Here is a 26,536-nt window from a genome sequence, read left to right on the forward strand (position 1 = left end):
ACTGCCACGTGGAGTGTCACTGATATGAGCCAAAGTCCTTAGATTAGAATTCCCAGTTTTTCCTACACAGGTCTACTGAGAAGTAGGGCCACAGTGTTTGATTGGTTACTCTTCAATGAGGATACAGAGGGGTTTTGTTTAGGCACAGCAGGCCAATACTGCTACTGTTCTGGAAAGCAAGTGGAAGTTACTCTTTTCTGACTTTAGTGTGCTGCTGGTGGAAGAATGGGGCAGCTTCAGTTGTTGGGGGGGCTGCAGGTTTCCCACCTGTTTAATGTTATATCCAAAAAGGCCCATTAGGAAATTTGCTCTCTCTCCCTTCTCCCACCCTGCACAACTCTAGATCTTCCATTTCCCAGACTTTGTAAAAAAAAAAAAAGGATTTGTGTATCTTTCAGAGGCTATATTCTCTCTCTCTCTCCTCTATATGGGTGTGTGCTTATTATTTATTTTATAAATTTTTAAACCACTCCACAGCCTGAAGCCATCAAAGTGATGTACAACAAGATAAAAAATAAGATAAAATACAAAAAGTACAAACTCTAAAAACAATTTAAAAGTTCTACAGATGCACAATTAAAATTTCATGAATGACTGGAACCTCAGGGAAAGCCTTCTTAAATAAGGCAGGTCGATTTTGGCTACACTAAGGGATCAGTCCAAACTAGGGTTGCCAGGTGTCTGGGTTTTGCCTGGAGACTCCAGATTTTTTGGTTGTCTCTGGGTGAATCATCTTAATCTTCAGACTCTCAGCTTTCATTTTTTAAAAAAATTAAGTTTCTAGGTGGTCTGGTTCATGAGATATACACCCAAATGTCACCCCCCCACTTCTATGAAATGATCTCTTAGCTGGCTGCTCTAACCCCGCCCTTTCAGGTTTATAGCCAATATGTGAAGTCAGGGTTGTGATTGACAAGGGATTTCTTTGCCTCTGGGCAGTACCTAGATCCCACTGCAAATGTAGAAACTTTCCCCCCTGTTTATCTGAATATTTCATAAATTGAGTAAGTATATAACTTTCAGCAGTACCAAAAGTACCAAAAGTGAGTTTATAGCAGCCCACAGGGTAAAGAGAAAAGGGTAGAGAACCTTCTTACTCTTACTCATTTCTCAAACCGCTTTCTGAAGTGAAGGGTCAAGTATGTAAAGTTTGGAGCAGCCATGTTAAAAGGTAGGGGCAGGGCATTCCAGGCAGGGTGTTGCCAACCCTGCTTGGATATGGATATCTTTGCAGAGGATCCCTAGTCAAGCTTTACCAATAGCACAAACCAAACCATATATACTCAGAAGTAGGTCCTATTGAGTTCTATTGTGCTTAGTAAGTGTGTTTAGAATTGCAGCCTTCAGAGGCATCCATCTTTGCTCTGGAGGGCTCCCATTTAACATCTGCACAACACTAAGCTCCCTTCTTCCTACAATGGCCTTCTGGTGACTGGCCTGGTCTGCGGGCACTTAAACCTTTCTTGCCAGAAGCAAGTAAGCTAAATTAAATGTCCTCTACCCAGGCTCCATCTTTTAGCTAAGATTTCTATCTTAATTTCCAATCAGAGAAATGTTTTTGTTTGAATTGTATGCTCCAAGCAACTGTGGTTGATCCTTATTGTGCTTAATGACATCACTTGGGCCCACCTCGTGACATCACTTGGGCCCGCCCTGTGACATCACTATGGCCTGCTTCATGACATCACTATGGCATGCTCCATGACATCACTATAACCTGCCCCCGTGACCTCACTAGGCCCTGCCCCTGAAATCTCAGGGTTTGGGATGCTTCTGACCTGGCAACCTTAGTCCAAACCCAAGAATCCACTGGGATGAATGAGATGGGATCTGGCATATATCCAGCTCAGCTGAGGTTATGCCGGTATAAGTCCATCCTGGCTCAGGCAAGGTTGAGCCAAGACTGGCATAAATTCCCCAAAGGGGGTGTTCCAAGGTCATGTCAGGGACAAGGACAGGGAGGGGAGATTTACTCTGGATCTTAACTTCAGTCACGTGATCTGGTTACCCGGCAGAACTTACACTTGGTGTAAGTCAAACTCTGTTTTAAAGGCTTATTTTCCCTCTGCCAGGCCTCAAAGGGGTTTGGATTTGGTATGCTGGCTTCCCATAGTTAGGATTGCTCCCTAAATTTTTAAGAATCAAATATATGTATTTTTAACTCTTTCAGACTGAAGTCTTATGCCCACTTGCTTGGGAGTAAATACCACACATCAACTGTGGGGCAGGATTAATATACATCAGTACTGATATCCTAAGGGGAGGGTCAGGGTTTTTATTTAACTAAATGACACTCAAATATCAAATATTTTCATGCGGGTGAGCTCCTGTACAACAAGCATAGTTCTCAAGCAATATTCTTAGTGGATTTTGGCCACTGTGTGCTTGCTTGCTACATGTGGATGCATGAAGATCATAAGCCTGTATTTTTTACAGCCTTCACTAGGAGATGAATCAGGGGGGTGTAAGGGGTCGAGAGTTGCTTTGTGTGTGGGAAAACCAGGCTCAGAAATACCTACTCATCTCTGAAGTTCAGCCTTGGGCAATCTGCTGCCTCATCACCATTAATGGGAGGCACAATTTAATAACAATTTTTTTTAAAAAAAACCCTAAGTATTCCAAAATATCAAATGTATGTATATATTGTGTGTTTGTATGTTTTTAAAATAAAAATAAATAATATACCAACAAAACTAAACATGTTTGTAAGTTAAGCTCCACTGTCTTCAGTGGGACTAACTTCCTGATTAAATATGCTTTAGACAGTAGCCCAAAACTTTACAACAAGAGGTTTCTTAATATATTGAATTGATTTCCTGCTATTGACTTGGCCAGCAGCTTAAAGTACCCTTCTGCGAAGGTGACAGATACCTTTGCTGATTAGACTGTAATGAAATCAATGTCTTGTCCAGATCATTCTTTCTCCAAATGTACATTTTGTTAGTTACTCATTAGCAAATGAATTGCTTTTATTACTCTCCCTAATTTACAGAATGCTGCATCTGCAGAATGGCTTTTTTATTTTCAAGGCTGCTTTTATTATCGGTCTCTAGCTGACATTTTTAATTGAAATAGTGTCATGAGGCCATTCCCAATCATCTAGGCTTTGAGTTACTGTAAACAGCAATAAAACCTTGCTTACAGGACATCCAGACCTCACTGGGTGTTGACACCTGTCTGTTTTACTACAGAACTGTCCAACCTCTAATTGAGAGAATTGCATTTGTCTAGTTGCATTAGTTTTATTTGCAACGTTCTTTATTTTAGAGCAGAGGTAGTGTAGGATCCTACCACCCTGTTTGCAGGCATGTGATTCTGGATTTCGTAGGAGTCTTACCATTGGAACCAGTTAGCATCAGCTCAGACAAGTTCAAACAATTTTCAAGAGTCATTAAGCTACATCCACAACACACACACACAAAAGATTAAGCAACACGTACAATGGTTTTGGTTCTCATGTATAATGGTTTCTGAGCTTGCAAGCATGGGTAACATCTGATCCAGCAGACTAATCTTATCGGGCGGTGATACCATCTTGTTTCTTCTGTGTGACTGGCAGCTCAAATTGTCGCACACTCCACTGCTTGCAGTTCTGCCCTGCCCTCCAGGATGGGTTCCCAAGACCTGTCAGTGTGTGTGTATGGGTGTGAAAATATTTTACATAGTTCTCAACTCTGTGGTGTTCTAGCCAGTGGAGGCTGGGGCAATGGATTTGCTCTGGGTTTTAGTACAGACTTCCAAGGAACTGTCCAAGGTGCTGAAGTTCAGACTAAAACCCAAGCGGATTCACTGCCCCGCTGATACTGGAGCCATCCGCCTCCATTGGTTCTAGCTCTGCAGCATTTTACTGCCAGAGTATGCAATTATCAAGCATGTTTCTTTTCAAGTGATATCAAGCATTTTTAATTTGTTTTGGGAACCCGGTTCAAGACCAAAGGCCTCCTTGAAACAACTGGTCTGCCAGGTCGTAGTCCAACACCTTAACCACTACCCCACACTGGCTCTCCTCTACTGTAAATAGATCACCAAAATTAAACTGAAATGCATGTATTTAAGCTGATTGAACCCCTTTGACTTCTGATGGGATTAAATCAGTGAAAGCTGCAATGCAAATGCCCATTATTTGAGTGGCAAAGCTGCACTGGAAGCCCACTCGCCGTTTTCTTGGCCAACGTAGCTTTTCTTCTCTCCAAATGACTTTGGAAAGAACCAGTCTTGTGACTTTGAAGCAGAAGCTGGCTGCACATGGTGCTGATTTGCTGGCAGATGTGATGTCATCATCTCCCATCTACAAAGTGGTTTGCAGCTTGATTTCCTTATTTCATTGTAAGGGTATGAAAAATAGATTCACTTCATTAAACATACATGCAGCACTTTAAAACACATTAGAAAAGTGGGGGGGGCAAAATAGGCAACTCCATCAGAGATGGAATTGCTGCTAATTTCATCTGTTGTACATTACAAAGTCTAAGAGGACTGACTTAGCTGCAGAGGAGAATAAATCAGTGGCAGCTGCTGTTTCTGCATACGTTTGCATGCAGTCTAGATTGTTGAGCTGGTTATGAAGTGGGTTGTGTGACTGTATTGCAGACAGGAAACAGCTGCTTCAGCGTTTAGAGAAAGTGGTGGTGTAAAAGTAAGCATGTGTGTATTTGTTTTGTTATGTTTATGTCCCATCTTTCTTCCATCTTGTGGGTCCCAAGAGGTCACCATCCAAGCATCGCACATGCTTAGCTTCACTAAGATGGTGGCTTCTTGTGCCTTCAGACTATTTGGAACCCTCTGAGGCAAAAGGTGGCAGAGAGAAAAAGCTGAAGCAGAAAAGCACAGACAATGTTCCTTTTCCCTTGGATAAACAACTGTTGGGCTTTAATTACACCTGTGTATGTAATATGTCATTCTGTCCTGCAATGCAAGTGTATAAATTGCGCTGCATTTATTTCCCTGGAAGGCTGGCAAGTTCTGCTCACTTACTGCCCCCTAGTGACTGAGACTTCTCAAAAGATCATGTTTCTTTGTTTGAGCTGTTCTTCTCCACATTCTGGTGACCTGGCAGATTGACCCCTAGGTTTCTGAAAATGACAGAAGTTTTTTTAACACACACACACACACACTTTTTTCCATATCAGCTGAGAAAAAGGAAGCAGCAAATCAAACTTTTGAAATGTTCAGATTCTTGCAACTCCCTTGCTGTAAAATTTCATCTATTTTCTTCACTGAATGCTGTTTGGAATTCTGTCGTTTAGAATTCATGCTGGGACAGATATTACATTTCCATTGCTTTTCCCTTGTTTCATTCAGTATCTGAAAGTGGCAACTCTGAGAAGATTGTGGGTTCCCCTTCTCTGTGATTACCAAATATTGCATCTTGCCATTTCTTTAATCACAGAGCCTAGCCACATCAATCGTTTGTTAGTCCCAACTATGAGTAGGTTATTTACAGGGGCTGTCTGTCTGCAGTAATGTCCAGCGTTTTTGGTTGGGTATAAAATTCTCTTACTTTGAGCTTAGATATTTATTTATTTTATTTATTTATTTAAAACATTTCTAACCCGCTTTATCTTTCAAGAAACTCAAAGCGGCGAACAATTTCAATATAAAAACATAAATACAATATACATAATAAACTATAATCACTTACAAAAAATAAATATACTAAAACTACATAATAACATATACATGTTATCATAATCTATTAAAATTAGAACATTACCATTCCTCATTTAAGTTAAACACCATTTCTCCTTAAAATTTTTCCTATTCTTATTCCTATTCCTTATTTAAGTTGAACGCCACCCGGAATAGGAATGTCTTAACCTGGCGACGGAATGCCAAAAGCGAAGAAGTCAATCGCACCTCAACTGGTAATGAGTTCCAAAGTGTAGGGGCAATGACAGAGAACGCTCTATCTTTAGTTCCCGAAAGATGGACTTGTGAAACTGAGGGAATCACAAGAAGGGACTCATCAAATCTCAGGGGGCGGGAGGGTTCATAAAATGACATCCAATCGGACAGATAAACAGGGCCCAAACCTTATAGGGCTTTAAAGGTTAAGACCAGCACCTTGAATTGAGATCGGAAGCTAACTGGCAGCCAGTGGAGCTGTTGTAACAAGGGGGTTGTGTGGGTTCCAGGACCAGCCCCTGTCAGCATTCTCGCTGCTGCACGTTGAACCAATTTAAGCTTCCGAACTGTCTTCAAGGGCAGCCCCACGTAGAGTGCGTTGCAGTAGTCCAACCAGGATGTAACTAAGGCATGTGTGTGAGTATTTGTTTTGTTTGATTTATTTGTAATAAATCCTCCTGCCCAGTTTTATCCTTTTAAAATGTGCTTGCTAATCAATGAATTATTAACCAAAATGTTTCCCTATGTGCAAGTGTTTTGAGTAAATCTGCCACCTTTTGACATATTTTCCTAACTATGCTGCTGTCATTCCTCACTGTAATTCTTTAACTTACATTAAGAGGCATTTACAGCACAATGCTTTGCATGTCTGCTCAGAAGTATATCCCACTGAGCTGAATGGGACTTCCTCCCAGGTAAGTGTGATAACAGCCTTCTCCAATCGGGTGCCCTCCAGATGTTCTTGGTTTCAAACTCCCATCATCCCTGGCCATTGGCCATGCCTGCTGGGGCTCATGGAAGCTGGAGTCCAACAGCATCTGGAGGGCACCAGGTTGGGAAAGGCTGGGGCATAGGATAGCCACCTTAGCCATTTTACTACAATCTCTCTGTTTAATTGTTCTCCATAAATTACATAAATCTACATTTAGCAGGTAACGCTCTGAAAGCCAACAGTCTGCTCTGCCTCCTTCTTTAACCATTTCATGTGGTTTCAGCTGTGGTCTGAGAATAGTTTAAAACACAGTATTTCTGCCTTTACCAACCTATATCTTTCATGATAATATAAAGTTAACATATCGTCACCTATTCACACAACTGGCAAATCTTGAGGCAAATTGTCTCTTGGGCTGCAGTCCTGCTTGGGAGTAAATGTCAGTGAGCATAGTGGGATTTAGTTCTGAGTAAATATGCATGTTTATGAATGCACTAGGATATATTTTTGCCTCTGGGTTGTTTACACTGTCAAAGGTTTACACTGCTGCCCTGGCTCTTGCTTGGAGGAAGGGCGGGATATAAATCAAATAATAAATAAATATATATATAATAAAGGCTTAATCAGCACAAAAGAAATAGATCGAAAGGAAAAGGAACCTGTAGATATTTTGAGGGCTTTTTATTTATTTATTTTTATTATTTGATTTATATCCCACCCTTCCTCCCAGTAGGAGCCCAGGGCGGCAAACAGAAACGCTAAAAACACTTTAAAACATCATAAAAAGACCTTAAAAGACCTTAAAATACATTAAAACAAGACAACATTAAAAACATGTAAAAAAAAGCTTTAAAATGTTTTTTAAAAAGGGTTAAAACATATTAAAAACTATTCTAACACAGACGCAGACTGGGATAGGTATCAATTTAAAAGGCTTGTTGAAAGAGGAAAGTCTTCAAAAGGTGCCGAAAAGATAGCAGAGATGGGTCTGCCTAATATTCAAAGGGAGGGAATTCCACAGGGCTTTTGAATTCTTTGTTTCATTTGGTATATGTTAATAAAGATAATTTAATTATTGTGATTTCAATTTTTTTGAACTTTAGAATAGATTTGCAATTATACATTGACATCATTCCTATGAGCTGCATCGTTAACATTCCCATTCTTATGGTAAGGAGCTTAACTACTGTCTACTACCTGTACAAAAATGTTGAAGGCCTCCCACATGCAGAGAATGGATCCTCTCCATGATTTTGCCTATCTCCAACAGCAATTGAGCTCAACTCCTTTTCTTTCTTTTCCAGTGAGCTGGAAAGTTTTGTTGAAGATCTGAAGAAAGAATCTCTGATAGCTAATAGGATCGTTACACTAAAAGATGTTGAAGATGGGGCCTTTCTTCTTCGGCAAGTAGGCGAGGCTGTCGCCACCCTCAAAGGTGATTTTCTTGTTTGGTTTGGATATCTTGTTTAAAAGGTGGCTCATCTGTGCCTCTTATACCCCAACTTTAGGTAGAGTCACTTGGAAGTAATGTTCATTAATGTCAGTGGGACTTAAACGTGTTTAGAATTGGGCCATTGATTTGAAAATCCTATTTTATTTTTCAAGGAGAAGGACCCTGAAGGGGAGCTGCAGGCCTTTCTGCTGTGAGGTTACAGAATGCACAGCGATTGATGTTAGAGGCGTATAATGTTAAGAAAGAACAAGGGAAAAAAATAAGCTAAACTATGGCTTAGCACAAGAGAGCCAGTGTGGCGTAGTGGTTAGAGTGTTGGACTACAACCTGGGAGACCAGGGTTCAAATCCCCACACAGCCATGAAGCTCACTGGGTGACCTTGGGCCAGTCACTGCCTCTCAGCCTCAGAGGAAGGCAATGGTAAATCCCCTCTGGATACCACTTACCATGAAAACCCTATTCATAGGGTTGCCATAAGTCGGAATCGACTTGCAGTCCATATCCATAATACAAAGCACCAGAAAGGGGTGAGGGTGGTATTTTCATTTAACATGGTAGAATGCGAAAAATCCCTACTGACTATAGTATACAGCCACTCTTGTGGCTGTATAATATATGGCTTAGCACAGGAACGACGAACCTGTGACCCTCCAGATGTTATGGGACTCCCAGCTTCCATGAGCCCCAGTCAGTATGGCCAGTGGCCAGGGTTGACAGAAAGGGGAACCCAACAACAACTCAGGGGTACTCTTAGCCTGTACTAGGAACTGGGTCTTTAATGTTGCAGCTCCAGCTCTCTGGAATCAATTACCAGCTGAAATCAGAGCAGCACCTAGCAGGCGCCTGCTGAAGACAGTTTTGTTTAGGTAGGCTTTCCCTGAGGTGTAATTTTATTTCTGATGGAATGTGGTTGTTTTTATTTATATGAATGATTTTATTATTTGTAGACTTTGCTGAATTGATTTTATTGTTTTTAAAGCTTGGGTTGGTGTGTTCTCTTCTGTTTTTATCTTGTCCACTGTTTCAATAGCTTAATGCTGTGAAGTGGTCTATAAATTTGTGTAAAAAAACAACAGCAACAACAACATCTGGAGGGCCATCGCTGGCTTAGCATTTGTATACAAGCAGCAGAGAGTCTCCTCTTTCAAACTAACTAGAGTTCATTTTTCATGTTCATAAGACTTCAGAGTGATTGCCAGTCTGTTTCTCCTAACTCTGCCCTGGGCTCCTACTGGGAGAAAGGGTGGGATATAAATCTAATAAATAAGTAAATAAATGAATAAACTCACAGGAGAGAATGATATGCATTACACAGTCCTCCCCTCACGCCTAGCCCATTTTTCTTTTGGTGGGGTGTGAATATTAAGCCCCTGTTGGTCTCTGTCTCTCTCTGTCTCTCTGTCTCTCTCTCTCTGTCTGTCTAAACAAAAATGCTTTATGGTTCTGATCTTTGCAGGTGAATTTCCAGCGTTACAGAATAAAATGCGTGCCATTCTCCGTATTGAAGTGGAAGCTGTGAGATTTTTGAAGGAGGAACCTCATAAACTAGACATTCTACTAAAGAGAGTTCGCAGCATGACTGATACCCTCACCACACTCCGGAGGTGATACTTTTGCTTGATTTGTTTCTTGTTTCATTTGCCCTCACACTCCTGATTGGCTATGATCATCCATGTGACCAGTCCAGAAACCTTCCCCTTCGTCTAAATTAGTTTCAGTTGCCCTCAGTGATGTCAGCACGTAGGCAAATCAGATAGGCTATGCAGCATTGCAATGTTATCACACCCACTATGTAAATCCTGATTGGCCAGATCACCCTGTGATGGAGAAAGAAGCACTGCAGGCAAATCCCCACCCAACAATAACAACAAGATGCTGGTACTGGTGTACAAAGCCTTATACAGCTTGGGACCAGAATACCTAAAAGATCATCTCATTCCTTATATACCCAGTCAATCACTGTACTCTGCAGATACTTTCTCATCAGGAGGTCCATTCCATATGATGTAGCAATCGAGCCTTTTGTGTGGCATCTCCTACTCTTTGCAACTCTTTCCCATTAGACAGCTGCCATCTCTATTGTTCTTTTGGCACCTCTTGAAGACCTTTCTTTTTCAACAAACCTTTAAATGGAGATTTTTATCCCAGTCTGCATCTGTATTGGAATTGGAATTGTGTGTGTGTGTGTGTGTGTGTGTGTATGAAGTTGGTTTATATATGTTTTTACTGTTGATGTGTTTTGTTTATTTATTTATTAAATTAATATCTCACCCTTCCTCCCAGAAGGAGCCCAGGGCAGCAAACAAAACACTAAAAACACCCTAAAACATCTTAAAAACAGACTTTAAAATATATTAAAACAAAACATCTTGAAAAACATCTTAAAACAAAACATCTTAAAAAAATCTTTTAAAAAAAAGTTTTTAAAACATCTTAAAAAGGAATTCCAACACAGACGCAGGCTGGGATGTCTCTGCTTAGAAGGCTTGTGAAATCACTTCAAGATGTTTCATAGGAAGTGATTCATGGATGGGAAGGGATGGATGAATGAATAAATGAATACGAAAGAGGGTGGGCGTTTCTCTTATCCTTCTCCCTTTTGTTCCATAGTCCAAACAGTTCAGTTCAGCAGCAAACCTTGCAAGATTCTAAGGCTTCAATCCTAATCCCACTTATCTGGCAATAAGCCCCATTGAATTACTTCTGAGCAGACATGGTCAGATAGCACCATAAGCATGATAGACGGGCCTCATGACAGGTTTCTGCATCAATCGACACTATAGGCCTCTCTGGAATGATGGTCCCATATGAATGCCTTGCTGCTCAATGGCAGAGATGCCATCAGAGGCAAAACTTAGGGGCAGACTTCCAGGGCCCCATTCAGCAGAATGAAAAGGAGGGGCTCTTCATTTGGGGAACAGCTGTAGCTCAGTGGCAGAGCACCTGGTTTGCATGCAGAAGGTCCCAGTTTCAGTCCCCTGCATCTCCAGGTAGGGCTGCAAGAGAATCCTGTCTGAAATCCTGGAGAGCTGCTACCAGTCAGTGTAGACAATACTGAGCTAAATGGACCAATGGTCTGATTCAGTATAAGGCAGCTTCCTACATTCCCAAAATATAGCAGTGTTGCCTTCCCACGTTTTGAATCAAGTGAAGTGAAGCAAAACACGTTACTATCTAAGAAGAAAAGGTCTACTCCCAGTGCCCTTAAGGTCATTTTAGTGTCTGGACTGAATGGTCTAACAGGACCACTGGCCGAATGACCCTGCTGGTTTCACACAGTTGGGAGAAAGACTGTTGTACGCGGCTATATTGCTTGTTGCCATAACACTGTAAAACAGGAGTGGGAAACTGTTTTTTAGCACAAGGTCTGCATTCCCTTCTGGACAACACTCCTATGGTGTGTCAGGCCAGAGGTATAAGCCAGCGGAGTGATGAATGCACATTTTTACAGATTTGATTCTGCACACGCTCACACACCCTCTCTATCCAGAAAAGCAAGATACGTTGTCAAAGTTCAAGGGCACATTGCAGGCAGGCAAAAACATGTGCAAAGCAGGGCCAGTGAGGGATGTGGTCTGTTGAGAGTTCGAGGGGCCAGACAGAGCAGCATGTGGCCCCCAATCCTGAGGTTCCCCATCCCTGTTGTAGAAGCAATGTTAGGGTCCTACTTCATCCACTGCAGCATACAAAGCTTGACACTTGCGGGATGTGAGTATGTGTATGTGTGTGGGGGGGGGAGGCTTGAATGGTTTTCATATAAAAGATCACTAGAGGGAGCCCTTTCTTTACCAGACAAACAAGAGCCTGCTAGCTGTACTTGACAGTGTGGCTGTTTCCCTTTTGCAGGCACGTTACAGAGGGTCTGCTGAAAGGTGCAGATCCTGCACAAGCTGCACAGTACAGTGCCATGGAAAAACCAACAGTGGCAGAAGTTCTGAAAAACCAAGGTGACGTCACCAAGAGCCCCCCTTTTCCACAGCAAAATGTAGCTGAACCCCCAGCAGAGCCATCCGTCAAGTCAGAGGTGATCCCTTTCTCCACCACGAAAGCCCATCATGTGCAAAGCTGTCAGGTGGCCATCCATCAATCTCAGCATTCGACCGCCTTGGTCAGCCCTGTCCCAAATTCTCCTGGGGCAAACAGCCCCACAGCAGGTTCATCTGCATCAAACCAACCGACTCCTGCCATGCCAGAGTCTGCGGCGGCAGTGGGGATAACCACCCAGCAAACGCAGGTGCCTCACTCACCCCAGGTTTCGGTGAATGGCTCCACCATGCAAAGCCTTTTTATGGAAGAACTTCACAACGCCAGTACCAGGAACAGAGCTCTATCAATTGAGGTACGCAGTGTGCATGTGATGGCCAGGAGGGCTTAGGATGCCATTGGCCATCTGAGAATGAGGTTGTAGAACTCTGGACTGTCGCATTTGATGCTGCAGGTCAGTATCGAACTAGACATGACGTTAATTGTGTAAATGCAATTAGCACACTTTTTTTCTCATGCAGATAGCAGCTGCAGGAGAACCTGAGCGGCAGCCCCTTGGGACTGTGTGGCGGGGGAGGGGGGAGAAGCTGAACTTTCTGTCCCTGACACAGTTCTGACAAAAATCACCCCTCCAAAGCTGCTACTTTCATTTCAAGGGAAGCTCCCTGTGACACCAGTGGAGGTTTCCCTTGAAATGCACATAGCAGCTTCAGATGAGACTTTTGTTAGGACCATTGTGCAGAGAGAGAGAGAGAGAGACAGACAGACAGACCTCCTCCCCCCACCCCACAGCACACAGCTGCTATTTACATAACAAAAAGGTGCACATTAATTGCATTCCTGCAGTTATCATCATGACTAGTTTGATCAGAATGTTCATCTACTGAAAGAACTCACCACTATCACACTATTTAGTAAAATTAACCTCTCAGGGCGAAAGGTTGAACACAATCTCCTCCTGCTTTGCATCGGAAAATGTTTTTCTACTACTCACCTGTTGACATTCAGAAGTGATGCAGTCCAGAATTCTACCACCTCATTCTACATATTGTGTAGGAAAGAAGTAGAACTACTTACATCACTGTGCACTGGTGTTTGTGGAAAAAGCCACAGCTGGTTAACTATGTGAAATGGTTAAACACCAAAATCATAACAGTAGCAATAAGAAATAATTTATACAGTTTTGTCGCTGTGTTAAAAGATGTTATATACCTTATGCTAGTAATCCTTGCAATATTGTCAGTGATCATCGATATGGCCATGCTGCAGATGGGAGACTGGGAAATAAGAACATAAGAGCCTGCTGGATCAGGCCAGTGGCCCATCTAGTCCAGCATCCTGTTCTCACAGTGGCCAACCAGGTGCCCGGGGGAAGCCCGCAAGCAGGACCCGAGTCCTAGAACACTCTCCCTCCTGAGGCTTCCGGCAACTGGTTTTCAGAAGCATACTGCCTCTGACTAGGGTGGCAGAGCACAGCCATCATGGCTAGTAGCCATTGATGGCCCTGTCCTCCATGAATTTGTCTAATCTTCTTTTAAAGCCATCCAAGCTGGTGGCCATTACTGCGTCTTGTGGGAGCAAATTCCATAATTAACTATGCGCTGAATAAAGAAGTACTTCCTTTTGTCTGTCCTGAATCTTCCAACTTTCAGCTTCTTTGAATGTCCACGAGTTCTAGTATTATGAGGGAGAAGAACTTTTCTCTATCCACTTTCTCAATGCCATGCATAATTTTATACACTTCTGTCATGTCTCCTCTGACCCGCCTTTTCTCTAAACTAAAAAGCCCCAAATGCTGCAACCTTTCCTCATAAGGGAGTCGCTCCATCACCTTGATCATTCTGGTTGCCCTCTTCTGAACCTTTTCCGCACCATAGATTTATGCGGCCGCACCATAGATTTATACAATGGCATTATGATATCGGCTGTTTTATTTTCAATACCTTTCCTAATTATCCCTAGCATAAAATTTGCCTTTTTCACAGCTGCCACACACTGGGTCGACATTTTCATCGTGCTGTCCACTACAACCCCGAGGTGTGCTTTGCCTAAGGCCACCTAGCCAGTTCAAGGCTGAGTGAGATTTGAGCTGGGCCTTCCTGGCTCACAATTCACAGTCTGCATCATGATGCTGTCTGGGCTTCTCCCAGATGACCTGTTTATTGAGCATTCACTCTGATTTGCTTGCACAAAACTTACGCGGAGGTTAGATGATATCCTGTCATTATTGAGCATTTGTTCTGATTTGTTTGCGGTGAGGTTATATGGTAACAAGCATTCATCCTGAAATTATGTTTAACCAGTAATCATTTGTTCATCCCGCACTGTATTTTGCCATCGCTTTCTAAACCACAGAAAGTCCAATTCTTTTTCTAAAAGTAGGTTTGTTGTGCTAGGATGGCAGAGTGCTTTAATCTACTTTAATTGCACAAACCTAAATGGATGGTATGTGCTTGAATTGCTCCTGCAAAATAGTGAGAGTCTGGTGGTGCCCTCTGATTCCATTCTTATCCCAGGCCTCTGTGGCCTCCTACCCCTAGGTCAGCTCATGTCTACCTAGCTTCACAGCTAACAGAAGATACCTTAAGACAGTTTTTTTGAGACTGGCTTTATAACACAGCACCAAAGTCTCCCCGCAATAATTTGTTTCCTCATGTTTGGGGGAATGGTGTAAAAATCAGTGTTCTGTCTGAACAGTGGTTTTACACAAATGAAGCTTTGTAGCCTTTCCCAACCTTTGGGTCCCCAGATATTGATGGATTACAATTCACAACATTCCTGACCAGCTTAATTTTTTAAAATAAGAAAATGAAAGGTTTCTAGAACTTTGTTACTCTGCATACTCCTTTTACCTTATTCATGACCAGCAAAACCAGAATAAATTATGCAGGCAAGTACTACATTATGCAAGATAATGGAAATTATACACATTTGCTCAATTCACCTAATTTAGGCAGTCAGAATTTAGACGCTGAATGTTTTCTCACAGCGCATAATTAACCTATGGAATTCGCTCCCACAAGAGGCAGCGATGGCCATCAACTTAGATGGCTTTAAAAGAGGTTTAGACAAATTCATGGAGCAAAAGGCTATCAGTGGCTATGAGCCATGATGGCTATGCTCTGCCTTCATAGTCAGAGGCAGTATGCTTCTGAATACCAGTTGCTGGAAACCGCAGGAGGGGAGAGTGCTCTTGAACTCAGGTCCTGCTTACAGGCTTCCCATGGGTATCTGGCTGGCCACTGAATGAACAGGATGCTGGACTAGATGGGCCACTCGCCTGATTCAGCAGGCTCTTCTTATGTTCTTATGTTAGATGGATGCAGTGTTTCAATTTTTTTTTTAGCGTGAGTACACACAGCCTTGCATGTGTTTTTTGTGTGCATACAGTGTGTTTTTTGTGTGTGTTGACAGGGGGGCAGGCTCATTTCAGTGGAGGGAGCCAGCTCATGTGCACACAGGAATATACACATGGAAATGCTTCCTCCATTTCAATAAATGGGGAAACTGTTCTGAGCAGCGGAGCTTCACGTACATGTTGGAGCTCTTGGTCCCTGTGCAATATTTTGTTTTGAAAGCAAGTATCTCATCATGGGCATATGCTAATGGAAAGTTGTGCAAAAGGGTAGACATTTGGCAGAGATGGTTGGCAGAACATGAAGCGTATCTCTGCATATTTGGGTAATGTAAAAATTTATAAATGCCAGTTTTAAATACAGAATCAAGCCAAAGCTGAGTTTAAAATATTACTCTGTGTGTGTGTCTTCTTAGAAAGCAGAGAAGAAATGGGAAGAGAAAAGGCAGAACCTCGATCACTACAATGGAAAGGAATTTGAAAAACTCCTTGAAGAAGCACAAGCAAACATCATGAAATCAATTCCAAACCTTGAGATGCCTCCACAAGCCACAGGCTCGCCTAAAGCTGACACCGCAGAAACAATAGAAGTCTCTGGTAAGGGTTAGTGCAGTACAGTATGATATATTGATGACATTTTGACGTTGGACTCTTTTAATCATATTGTAAACATGAAAGAAAATGTTAAATTCTGAGATCCAAATCTTAGGAAAGGACTTAACTGGTTGGAATGTAAGCCCTACTTACAGCTGAATAAACAAGCCATAACTCAGTAGCAGAGTACCCGCTTTGCATGCAAAAAAAAGTCCCAGCTTCAATTCCTGGAATCTTCAGGTAGGACTGGGAAAGATTCCTTGCCTGAGACTCTGGAGAGCTGCTGCCAGTAAGTGTAGACAATACTGAGCTAGATGGACCAAAAACCAGGTTCCTGTAAGGCAGCTTTAAACATTAAGCATTAAACACACTCTTAATTGAACATTAAGCAGATCCATAACTCTCTCTCCCATTGAATTAAGTGGAACACAAAAGCTGCTCAACTTTGGGGCAGCGGCCCATATTTTAAAAATGACTGCATCTGCAATAGTGTCACATCTTGAATTTTCAGAAGAGACTCCCAACGCAGAGCAGGAGACTGAAAAGCCAGTGAAGTCTCCACCTCCTCCGCCTCCACGTCGCAGCTATCTGATAGGATCTGGAATAAGCACAAGACTGAGTGAAGTCAGTTACGTGACCAGGAAGGACAGCACTATGGTCAAGGTTTGGTGATTGAGGCAATTCGGAAAACCCGTTGGAATTCCCTCCTGATCCATATTAGAAAGGCACCGTCTCTGTTGTCTTTTCAGCACCTGTTGAAGATCTTCCTCTTCCAACAAGCCTTTTAAGTAGAGATCTTTCCCAGTTTGCATCTGTATTGGAATTGGCTTTTTTTTTTTTAAAAAAAGATGCTTTTATTGTTTTATCATTTGGTGTTTGCCACCCTGGGCTCCTTTGGGAGGAAGGGTGGGATGTAAAAGTAATAAATAAATTAGCAAAATTAGATATCCAGAACAGGAAACATTTCTGGGAAGACATATTTCTTATTTTAGTTGCCAACATGAATTACATCTCTGGGGTGGAGGGATGTGGCCCACATAGGTATCTAACGTAAGTCACCCAAGAAATGCATCTCATACAAATCAGCCACTAGGCTTTGTCCAGTCCTGCCTTCATGGGAGTTATCCTCCCTGCATTATTATTTGCAATAATGTAGGTAAAATGCAAATCAGAAACTGCTTTTATTCTATGCATGTTTAAGAAATTAAAAATAATTTGCAAGAACATAACTATTTTGCACAGATGGACAGAATCAATCAGAGAGAACAGTTCCACAGAAACCTTTGAGTGAGTTCTTGCTTGCTTCCTTTAGCCATCTGTCACTTTCACTATCCCTTTCCTCAAAGGAGATACATTAAAATCTTAGTTTCACATATATTTCATGCAGAATGGCATGGGTTTATGCTGCAGTTAGGCTTGCATTTTTTTTTCTGGAGGGTAGGGTGAGGTGGTGCTTTCCTCAAAAACACTAAATAAAATGCAGTAGATCAATAGGGGGAAGCACAGCATTTGTTTGCATATTGCTAAAGGTCGAATTGCCTACATGTTAGTTTGTTATTGTTATACTGTTTAGGAAAGCAATGAAGATGCTGCTCAGGGAACCCAGCCAAAAGCACCGAAAGAAGAGCATGCCTCTCTTCAACCCCTGCTTATGGGCACAGTTCCACCTACAAAGGATGAGGAAGAAGAGGAAGGAGAGAGAATAATGGCAGAATTACAGGTATGAATCTGAGCATGCACAGATGTGTGCCTAGGACAGCATTCAACTTCTGGTCTTTGGACCCAGTGCATGAGTCAAAGGAATATGTCTTGTATCAGTCCCACAGAAATTAATGGGAAGAGCTCTAAAGTGCAACAGGGTTCCTTCAGGAAATGCACATGGTGACTCATGATTGCAACCTATATCTAGATATGGTCACAGATGTCAGTAAGTGGGGTAAGAGTAGAAAGCTTCCTTCTAAACCTTTCTGGTGAACACATGAATTTTATATCCAGGAAAAATTTGTTTCAGGTCAGGAAACACTAGATCTGAATGAGGATTTGAATATTTGTGGCCATAAATATGCCAGAGATTGGGGTTTTGATTCCAATGATTTGAAGATTGGATCCTGTTTTGAGCAAGCAACTCTTCTTCAGGACTTGCACAAGGACTACCAAGTCTGCCTGTTCATTGCAACACAGAAGGTTTTTCACAGCACACACATGTGACCTTGCTCCACTCTGGGGGCAGAATCTTACAATAGTCAGTCACATTCTGTTGCTCTTGATAGAACTCAGTTGTGAGTTGTGACTTACTTTGGCTGGATTGTGTTGTGTACTGTGTGTTCGGTACTCCCTGCACATTAAAGGGCAGCAAGGTGTACTTTTTGGGCACTCTTCCCACTAGAGTCTAGGGAAGACAAAACCATTATATTAAAATAGTACCTCCACTAGTCCTCACCATTGTCAGTGACCTCAGCAAAGCGACCACACAGTTATCAAGCGTCAACAGATCTCACCACCACAGTTATGGCAGCAGGCCTTCCTTGCTCTGGTGAATTAAGGAGGTGATGATGAGGTAATAAAGGCTTTTTATTATTACTGTTTTTATTGTTTGTGTTGATTAGCTGTTACGCAGTGTAGGTGAGTCCTTGTTCAGTTGCCTTACCTATACTAATAAATTGGCACAAGCAAGGATTCCAGGTTTAAAACAAGACTGGGGGAATGAAGGGTGGAGCTTGATCCTATATTTTGATTTCTAACCTTTTTGCAGTCTCTTAATGTCTCAGACTGTTAGCTTGAACTGCAAGGTAGAGAAACAATGATATATTGTTTCTCTATGGACCACTGTTAAGAACATAAGAAGAGCCTGCTGGATCAGGCCAGTGGCCCATCTAGTCCAGCATCCTGTTCTCACAGTGGCCAACAGTTCTCACTGTTGTCCATGCACTGGTAACCTCCAGGCTGGATTACTGTAATGTACTCTATGTGGGGCTGCCCTTGAGGTTGGTCTGGAAGCTGCAGCTGTTGCAATATGCAGTGGCAAGACTGCTCACTGGGGTAGGGTATCGCCAACATGTCACCCTGCTGCTGAAAGTTGCATTGGCTACCTATTAGCTACTGGGCTACGTTCAATGTTCTAGTTTTGGTGTACAAAAGCCCTATACAACTTGGGACCAGGATGCCTGAAAGACTGTCTTATCCCTTATATACCTAGTTGATCACTGCGCTCTGCAGATGAGGGCCTCCTGCAGATACCATCTTATCAGGAGGTCCATTTCGCACAACATAGGAAGCAGACTTTTAGTGAAGTGGCACCTACCCTTTGGAATTCCCTCCCTTTAAATATTAGACAGGCGCCATCTCTGTTAACTTTTTGGCACCTACTGAAGACCTTCCTCTTTCAACAAGTCTTTTAAGTTGAGACCTTATCCTAGTCTGTGTATGTGTTGGAATTGCTTTTTAATATATTCTTAAACCTTTTTTTAAAAATAGATGTTTTCAAACTTTTTTAAAAAAAGATGTTTTTAAAACATTTTTTAAAAAGATGTTTTTAAAGATGTTTTGTTTTACTATATTTTAAAATCTGTTTTTATGACATTTTAAAGTGTTTTTAGTACTTTTGTTTGCTGCCCTGGGCTCCTACTGGGAGGAGGGGCGGGATATAAATCAAATGATAAATAAATATTTACAACATTTATATGCCACCCTGCAATGTAAAGTTCTTTGGGTGACAAAAGCTGTGGAATGACTCTTTAGTTAATGGGTTGTTGTTGTTGTGTTAAAAAACCCAGCCTACATGATCCGAGATATTTAATTTCATCAGGCAGTATCTGTGTTGATAAATTCATATGTATTGTTGTTCTATCTTTTGGGGACTGGACTTCACAGCTGGCTACTAATCAAGCCCAGGCATAACTTGCAGGCCCCTGTTGTTGATAGAGTTCCATTTCAGTTGATCCTGAAGGAGCCCAGAGGAAAAAACAAGGAAGAAAACCCTTGGCTGGAATCGCTCAAGGAAATGATTTGGCTCTTGCTAGGAAAAAGGTCTTCTGATAACATGCCATATTTTAATTCTCTAGGCTTTCCAGAAGTGCTCTTACATGGATGTAAACTCAAACAGCCATGTTGAACAGTCCAGAAATGACACACACACAAAAGATGCAAGGCCTATGGCCTTAATACATCCCAAGGAGAAGAAGGTAACGGTGGCATTTTGAATTCTGCCACATCCTCTTGGCCTCACCTTCTCCCCAGACTAACATGTGTCTTGTGCATTGTTTACTTTCTTTCTGTGTGCCATGTTGGCTGTGTTTTCATGTATCTAGATTTATGGCCCACTTTAGCTCCAAGGTTCTCACGATACTAGCCTTTAGCAAAAGAGAATTAATAAAAGGAGTGTGAACAAGTCTGAGACAACTCAGAGCACAGCTAACAATGATCTCCACTGCCTCTTCTGTACAGTGGGGCACTAATTCTCTTTAAGTGCCTGAAGATGGTGGCCTGAAGCTTATTCATTTTATTTTTATTTTTAGATTTTCTATCCCACCTATTTTTTTGAGGAAACTTGAGGTGGCTAACAAATCAGTAACAGAATGTAAACCAGAGATCAATCCCCAAATTAAACCAACTGTGCAACCAATATTCTTATGTAAAATTGAAGACAACTTTTAACAATTCCAAAACAGCCATCACATAAGCTGCAGCTTCTATTCTTGAAACCAAAGAAAGGGCACCATGTTTAAACAGGGTGATCTGAATTTCTCTAAAATGCAGTTTTAAAAATTATTAATTTCTATTGGTTTCATTGATCAAAACTCCTTTGGATCCAAGAAAGCAAAGCAAAGCAAACCAAACTGAAAGAAAAGGTTTTGCTACAGACCAGTCAGAGGCTGCAATTCTGTGCATACTTACCTAAGAGTAAGTTCTATTGACCACAGGGGGACACCTCCTGACTAAACATACACAGGATTGCACTGAAAGTTTGCTTTATTTTAGAATTTATATCCCGCTTTTCTTGAAAACCAGCAAGTGTACCAGGCCAGTTTCACTATCTAGCAGGTGGAAACTGTAGACATTACATATTTTACATAATGTATACTTTTAAATCTGAGAACAATTTAGGTTTTCTTCTCCCAAGCCCAGAGATTAAAATTATTTTAAGAGGAAGAGTAGCTATAATACATAACAATGATTTCAATGGAGAAAGCAATTGCAAGTTTCAAGATAGCTTTCAACCCAATGGGTCTAAAGCTCCAGGCAAACTGTTATGCAAAACAAATTCATTTCTACCTTTTGCATTCAACATTAAGAGTCTTTTGGGATTATAGTAATACATTCTTAATCATTTTGAAAGCAGACTATATCAGAAGTAGGATCAGGTGGAATTAGAAAGCTACATCAAAAGGAAAATCCAAGTCAGAGTTGGAGGTGACTAGAAATTCATCATCCTTCTGCTCAACCCCCTGCCCCAGATGGCAAGGCCATCCTTTCCCTGAAAGAGAACATAATCTATAGTGTGGAATAGCTCAAACAGGAAGGTGCATAACTGAAGTCAATGCAATAGTGTTCTGAGACTGGCGTATAAAGAAGGTGTTAGGTTTAATATACTTTACTTGGCATACCCAAAGCAGCATTAGATGTTGGCTTCCTGATTGTCTATAACTTAATACAAAAGCTTCCTGATAATCTGGAGCTGGTTAGATAAAACACATAGGAAGCCATCACTCCTATGCCCTCAACAGCATGTAGCACTCTGCCAGCTTCTGGATCCTGGAAGCCAGAAACATTCCACACAAATGTGATGTCCACTTGCATCTTTGCTTTCTTGACTTTGGCTTAGTTTGCATGACACTTTCCCCCCTCTTTTTCTGGGATTCGATCTTAGGAGGGGTATCGTTTCTGTGAAGTGCTAACAAACTACATGTGCATGGCGGTAGCAAGTTTAATCTACTTCTTGTACACTAATAGTTGTCTTCCAGCCCATTGTTCCGTGATCTCTGTGTGTGTTTTAAAATCAAGACATCTGCATTGAAAAACAAGTAGGTCACTTGTACCTGTGACAGCTTTAGTGAGACAGCACAGCAATTCTGATTTTGGAGACTGTCACAGTTGGTACCAATAGACAGGACTGGGTCATCAAGGATCATCATGGTTGGGCATATACCAAGGTCCACACCCCAGCAAAGGGCCCACTGTCAAGAGTCTGATGGATCTGCTGCAGTGAGGAGGTAGACTCACTGATTGGGGTGGGGCTTGGAGACTGTCTTGCCTGAGGATCCACCAAAACCTGGGACCAACACTGCCAATAGACTATGATGATTATTTTGTATGGTTGAATGAGTCTTTAGTTTACTCCCAACAATGTGGTTATGCTTCCCCCCCCCTTGTTGTTCAAGCAAGATAGTTGCTTGAACGTGTTCCTGTTACAACAGACCAAAACTGTAGTCTACATGTGGACCCTGCTGTTTCCAGACTTGCTCTTTTGAGTCTATTATTGCATATCCTTCCTTCTTTTTCAGTAGCAATTACTTAAAACCAGAAATAGTGCACTTCAAAAGCAAAGGCAAAATGGTCTTTCTTCTGGCAGCCAGTTACTTTGATAAAGTTGTATTTGCAAAGCAAGGGTCATAGCTGCAGCAGAATCCTCACGAATACTAAGGAACTTTCACTAGGAAAGGCAATAATGCTGGGAAAAACAGAAGGGAGTAGAAAAAGAGGAAGGCCAAACAAGAGATGGATTGATTCCGTAAAGGAAGCCACAGACCTGAACTTACAAGTTCTGAGCAGAGTGGTTCATGACAGATGCTCTTGGAGGTCACTGATTCATAAGGTCGCCGTAAGTCGTAATCGACTTGAAGGCATTTAACAACAACAACAACAAAGGACCTACTGTAGTAGGAGCTGGATGTGCAAGGAGAAAATGCATTGGGTGGGCTGAGAGGATGTGCATTAGAAGACTTATAGCAGATTGTGCTGCCAAAGCGGGTCGGCTGCAGCAGCAGCCCCACTTAATCCATTGTCAGCAGAAACACTGACAGCACCGTGTGTTGTAACTCACTGCAGGATGAGCTGCTTATTTTCTCTCCCACCATACCCTGCAGTGGGCCTATGCTGACTTGGTGGTGGATCAGGGACAACATTTTGGCCTCTTGCTTTTTTCTGTAGGCAGCTCTTTCTTATAAAATAAGTTAAGGGCTTGACATTGTTCTTAGAAAGTAGTTTGTGTCCCCGTGCAGCATTTCAGAAACAAAGGTTGACACCAGGGGAGACCAAGGGTAAGGCTAGGAGATGCCACCTGAACAACCCTGCTCCCATAGGGGCACCATGTTATTCTTTCTCTAATACCAGATTTGAATGGAGATGGCAATGATGATGATTATTATTTTTCATAATCTGCTTTTGAGAGTCTCTTGGGCTATGAAGAAGAATGTATAAGACAAAGAGAAAGAATTTAAACTCCCAAAGCCATCCAACATAGGCATACCCATATGATTTGGGTAGCACAATCTAATGCAATGGGAAGGGAGGCCCGGGAGCCAAATGGAGCCCTCCAAGCCTCTCTGTCTGACCCTTGCAACTCTCCCCAGGCCATACTCCTCAATAGCCACGGTCCATGCACTCCCCTCATTTTTTGCTCTGTTTTGTCTGGCTGAAATGTATCCTTGAACTGTAATAATGCCTCTTGCTTGCCCAGATGGAGAAATGTACATGTAGAAACCTTTGACTTTTGTGTGGCTGGACTGTAGCCTACTATACAAAGATAAAAGTGACTTCTGTTGCCCTACCCACCACTGGGATGTGGCCCCTGCAAAATTGCCCACAAGGGAACGCTGCCCTCAGGCTGAAAACATGTTCCCCTCCCCTGATTAAAGGCAGGGTTTATACCAGTGGAAGAGGTCTTTCTGAGCTAGTCAGCTTTTGGAGAACTTGCTTATTATATTAGCAGTCACCATGCTAGTCCATATGGTGTAGAGTCATTGTGTCCCATATGATGTGTTTTTGGGCCAAAGTTTAGCAAAACTACCTAAATGAAAAGTTTCTGTTTCATACAAAACAATCGGTGGAAAAAGGGGACCTTATCCAGATCAAGATGAAACAGCTGTTTTACAGAACATAGGTTCTATAGAGGGGTTGCTTAGAGGACCATCTCCATCCAGAAGCCACGTTGCCCATCTACATAGTCTTGAGTGTAATACGCCATTCTACCAGAATTTGGAATTAACCCCTGAAGAGGTGCAGAAATCGGCTGAAGACTGTGGAAAATGGCTCTGCACTGATGTAGCAAGTGGCACGTTCACATTATCTGTGCTTTATCTGATGATGTGCTAATTAATTGGGGGGAAACAGTCCCAGCCTTTGAAAAAGTTATATCTCTCAGTAACTAAGTAATGCAACTCTTCCCCCTAGGTGTGTGGGGAGGCAACAAAAGATAGTGACCATCCCAAGGACAAGACAGAAGGGAAAATGGAAGAGATGGTCCTGGATGCTTCCAGCATCACTGAAAACTCTGCCTTCAGCAAAGATTTGCTTTTGGGGAATATGGAATATGCCCACAAAAATCCTTATAAGCTGTTAGAAAATGAAAGAAAAAGGGGCCCTGAAGAAGCACAAAATCCAGCACTTGAAACTGGAAGACAGAAGTTAAGCAATGCTGTAGTGAGAGAGGCTGGTTATAGTTCACCCCAGAATGAGTCTCTGGAAGGTGCAGGGGCACCTCTTGCCAGACAAACAGACACACACACTCAGGAGATTTCTCTTAACTCTGTACAGGAGCAAGAAATGCCTGCTGGTGCCTATAATCAAGTTATGCGGGGGCATAAGGTATCTAGGAACGTTACCTTAAATAATATCAATGAGGTAGAATTGTCAACTAGCTCTCCAGGTGAAGATAATGCACAATCAGAGAACATTGCTTTCATGATCACCAAAACAGCAGTCCAGTTTCTGTCTAGCGGAGAGGTCCATGATATAGTAAACAGGCAGGGAGAAGATGTGCAGACTGTCAACATTGATTCGAAAAAGGAAATGACATCCCAACAAGGGGTGCTAGAGAATTGCGAAAGTGAAGAGCCAGTTGTCTGCCTGGACAAAAAACCAGTCATCATTATTTTTGATGAACCAATGGATATCCGATCAGCTTATAAAAGACTTTCAACAATATTCGAGGAATGTGATGAAGAGCTGGAAAAAATGATGACGGAAGATAAGATAGAGGAAGAAGAGGAAGAACCTGAGACCCCTGATGCTCATAACACAGATGTTATCCAAGCAAATCATAATAGGAGTCATGGGGCTGATGACACAGCAAATCACACATTCAAGCAGCAGTTTGGACAAGGTTCTCCATCTAATTTGGCAGCTCAAGCCAAACTCCTTGAAGGGCAGGAAATGGACCAGATGGATCTCAGGAAATCTAGTTACATTTATGGACCGCATCCAGAATCAAAGCTGGATGCTCCCGATACAAAAAAAAAATTTAAGTTTAAATTCCCTAAAAAGCAGCTGGCTGCTCTTACTCAGGCAATCCGCACAGGGACTAAAACTGGCAAGAAAACTTTGCAAGTGGTAGTGTACGAAGAGGAAGAGGAAGATGGCACTGTGAAACAGCACAAAGAGGCAAAAAGATTTGAAATCGCTAGCTCTCAGCCTGATGATGCTTCTGGGAAGGACGAGCCAAACTTAACAGTACAGACTTCTAGGACTGAAGAAATTAGAAAGAATACATATAGGACCCTGGACAGTCTGGAGCAGACTATTAAGCAGCTGGAGAGCACCATTAGTGAGATGAGTCCAAAATCTGTTTCTGAAGGCACAGGTGGATTGGAGGGAACTTCTGTCCCGGACTTTTTCTCACCAAAAGAATGCATAGTGCCGGAAGAGATTAAAGCTGATGTTGAATCCCCTTCCTCAATACCGTCAACTTCACGTAAGGTACTTTAGTATGAGAAATTGCAACTCCAGCTGCTTTCTAAAATCTGCAGTAATAATCACCATTAAGCAAGAGGTGTCTTCTGATTGGTTTGCTTCCTTTTGGGTGGCTTGTTTGGTGCATCCATTAGGTGTCTAACAGCTAATAGGTTGTGTGTGGTGTTTTTGTTTTTTTTTTAATCTCCCGCTGATTGGTGATGGGCAATCAAAAGAAGCTTGATCTGTATTCTTCTGTGGGTGCTACTGTAACTGGCTGTTAAATTTAGGTTGATCAGTAGCTGAGCCTTTTACCTCCATTCTTAATTCCTGGAATTAACACCAGCGGTGTGCCTTGTGATATGGATTCCTCTGATGTTTCCTCTGCATGTAGGGATTTTGGCTTCTCACACAAAGCAGCTTTGTCCACCATGCATGATCCTCTGTGTTGCAAATGAACAGATGCTTATTCTACATTTCCCTTGTCTCTCCCTCCTTCCCCTGCGCCCCAACCTTTCTCACAGGGTTCAACCAGCACTTCACAGACAAGCAGAATGCCAATCCCTGCAGCCACAAAAAGTAGACAGCAAGGCAACACGGACAAAACAAGCAAGCCGCACAAGCTACAGGATCAGCGCCAATACAGACAGGTAGTTTTACCCTAAACCAAACCTTGGGATGGACTTAAAAGCAGTTTGTGTGTGTTTG

The 26,536-nt window shown here is 42.1% G+C and overlaps 1 protein-coding gene across 20 annotated transcripts in view; it reads left to right on the forward strand.

Moving 5' to 3' along the window:
• The window catches only part of KIAA1217 (KIAA1217 ortholog), a 269,082-nt gene that overhangs the window by 240,246 nt on the left and 2,300 nt on the right, over positions 1-26,536 (forward strand). For 16 of the 20 annotated variants that reach the window (XM_061585853.1, XM_061585854.1, XM_061585850.1 and 13 more), the window contains 9 exons: positions 7,861-7,991; positions 9,467-9,614; positions 11,857-12,349; positions 15,766-15,946; positions 16,455-16,606; positions 17,517-17,663; positions 20,005-20,124; positions 24,332-25,855; positions 26,353-26,478. In XM_061585853.1, coding sequence (XP_061441837.1) covers positions 7,861-7,991; positions 9,467-9,614; positions 11,857-12,349; positions 15,766-15,946; positions 16,455-16,606; positions 17,517-17,663; positions 20,005-20,124; positions 24,332-25,855; positions 26,353-26,478 — 3,022 coding nt within the window. The remainder of the gene's footprint in view (positions 1-7,860; positions 7,992-9,466; positions 9,615-11,856; positions 12,350-15,765; positions 15,947-16,454; positions 16,607-17,516; positions 17,664-20,004; positions 20,125-24,331; positions 25,856-26,352; positions 26,479-26,536) is intronic. The other 4 variants (XM_061585867.1, XM_061585869.1, XM_061585870.1 and 1 more) reach the window with 2 other exon arrangements.

Source organism: Rhineura floridana, chromosome 10 (genome assembly GCF_030035675.1).
Source record: "Rhineura floridana isolate rRhiFlo1 chromosome 10, rRhiFlo1.hap2, whole genome shotgun sequence".
NCBI lineage: Eukaryota > Metazoa > Chordata > Lepidosauria > Squamata > Rhineuridae > Rhineura > Rhineura floridana.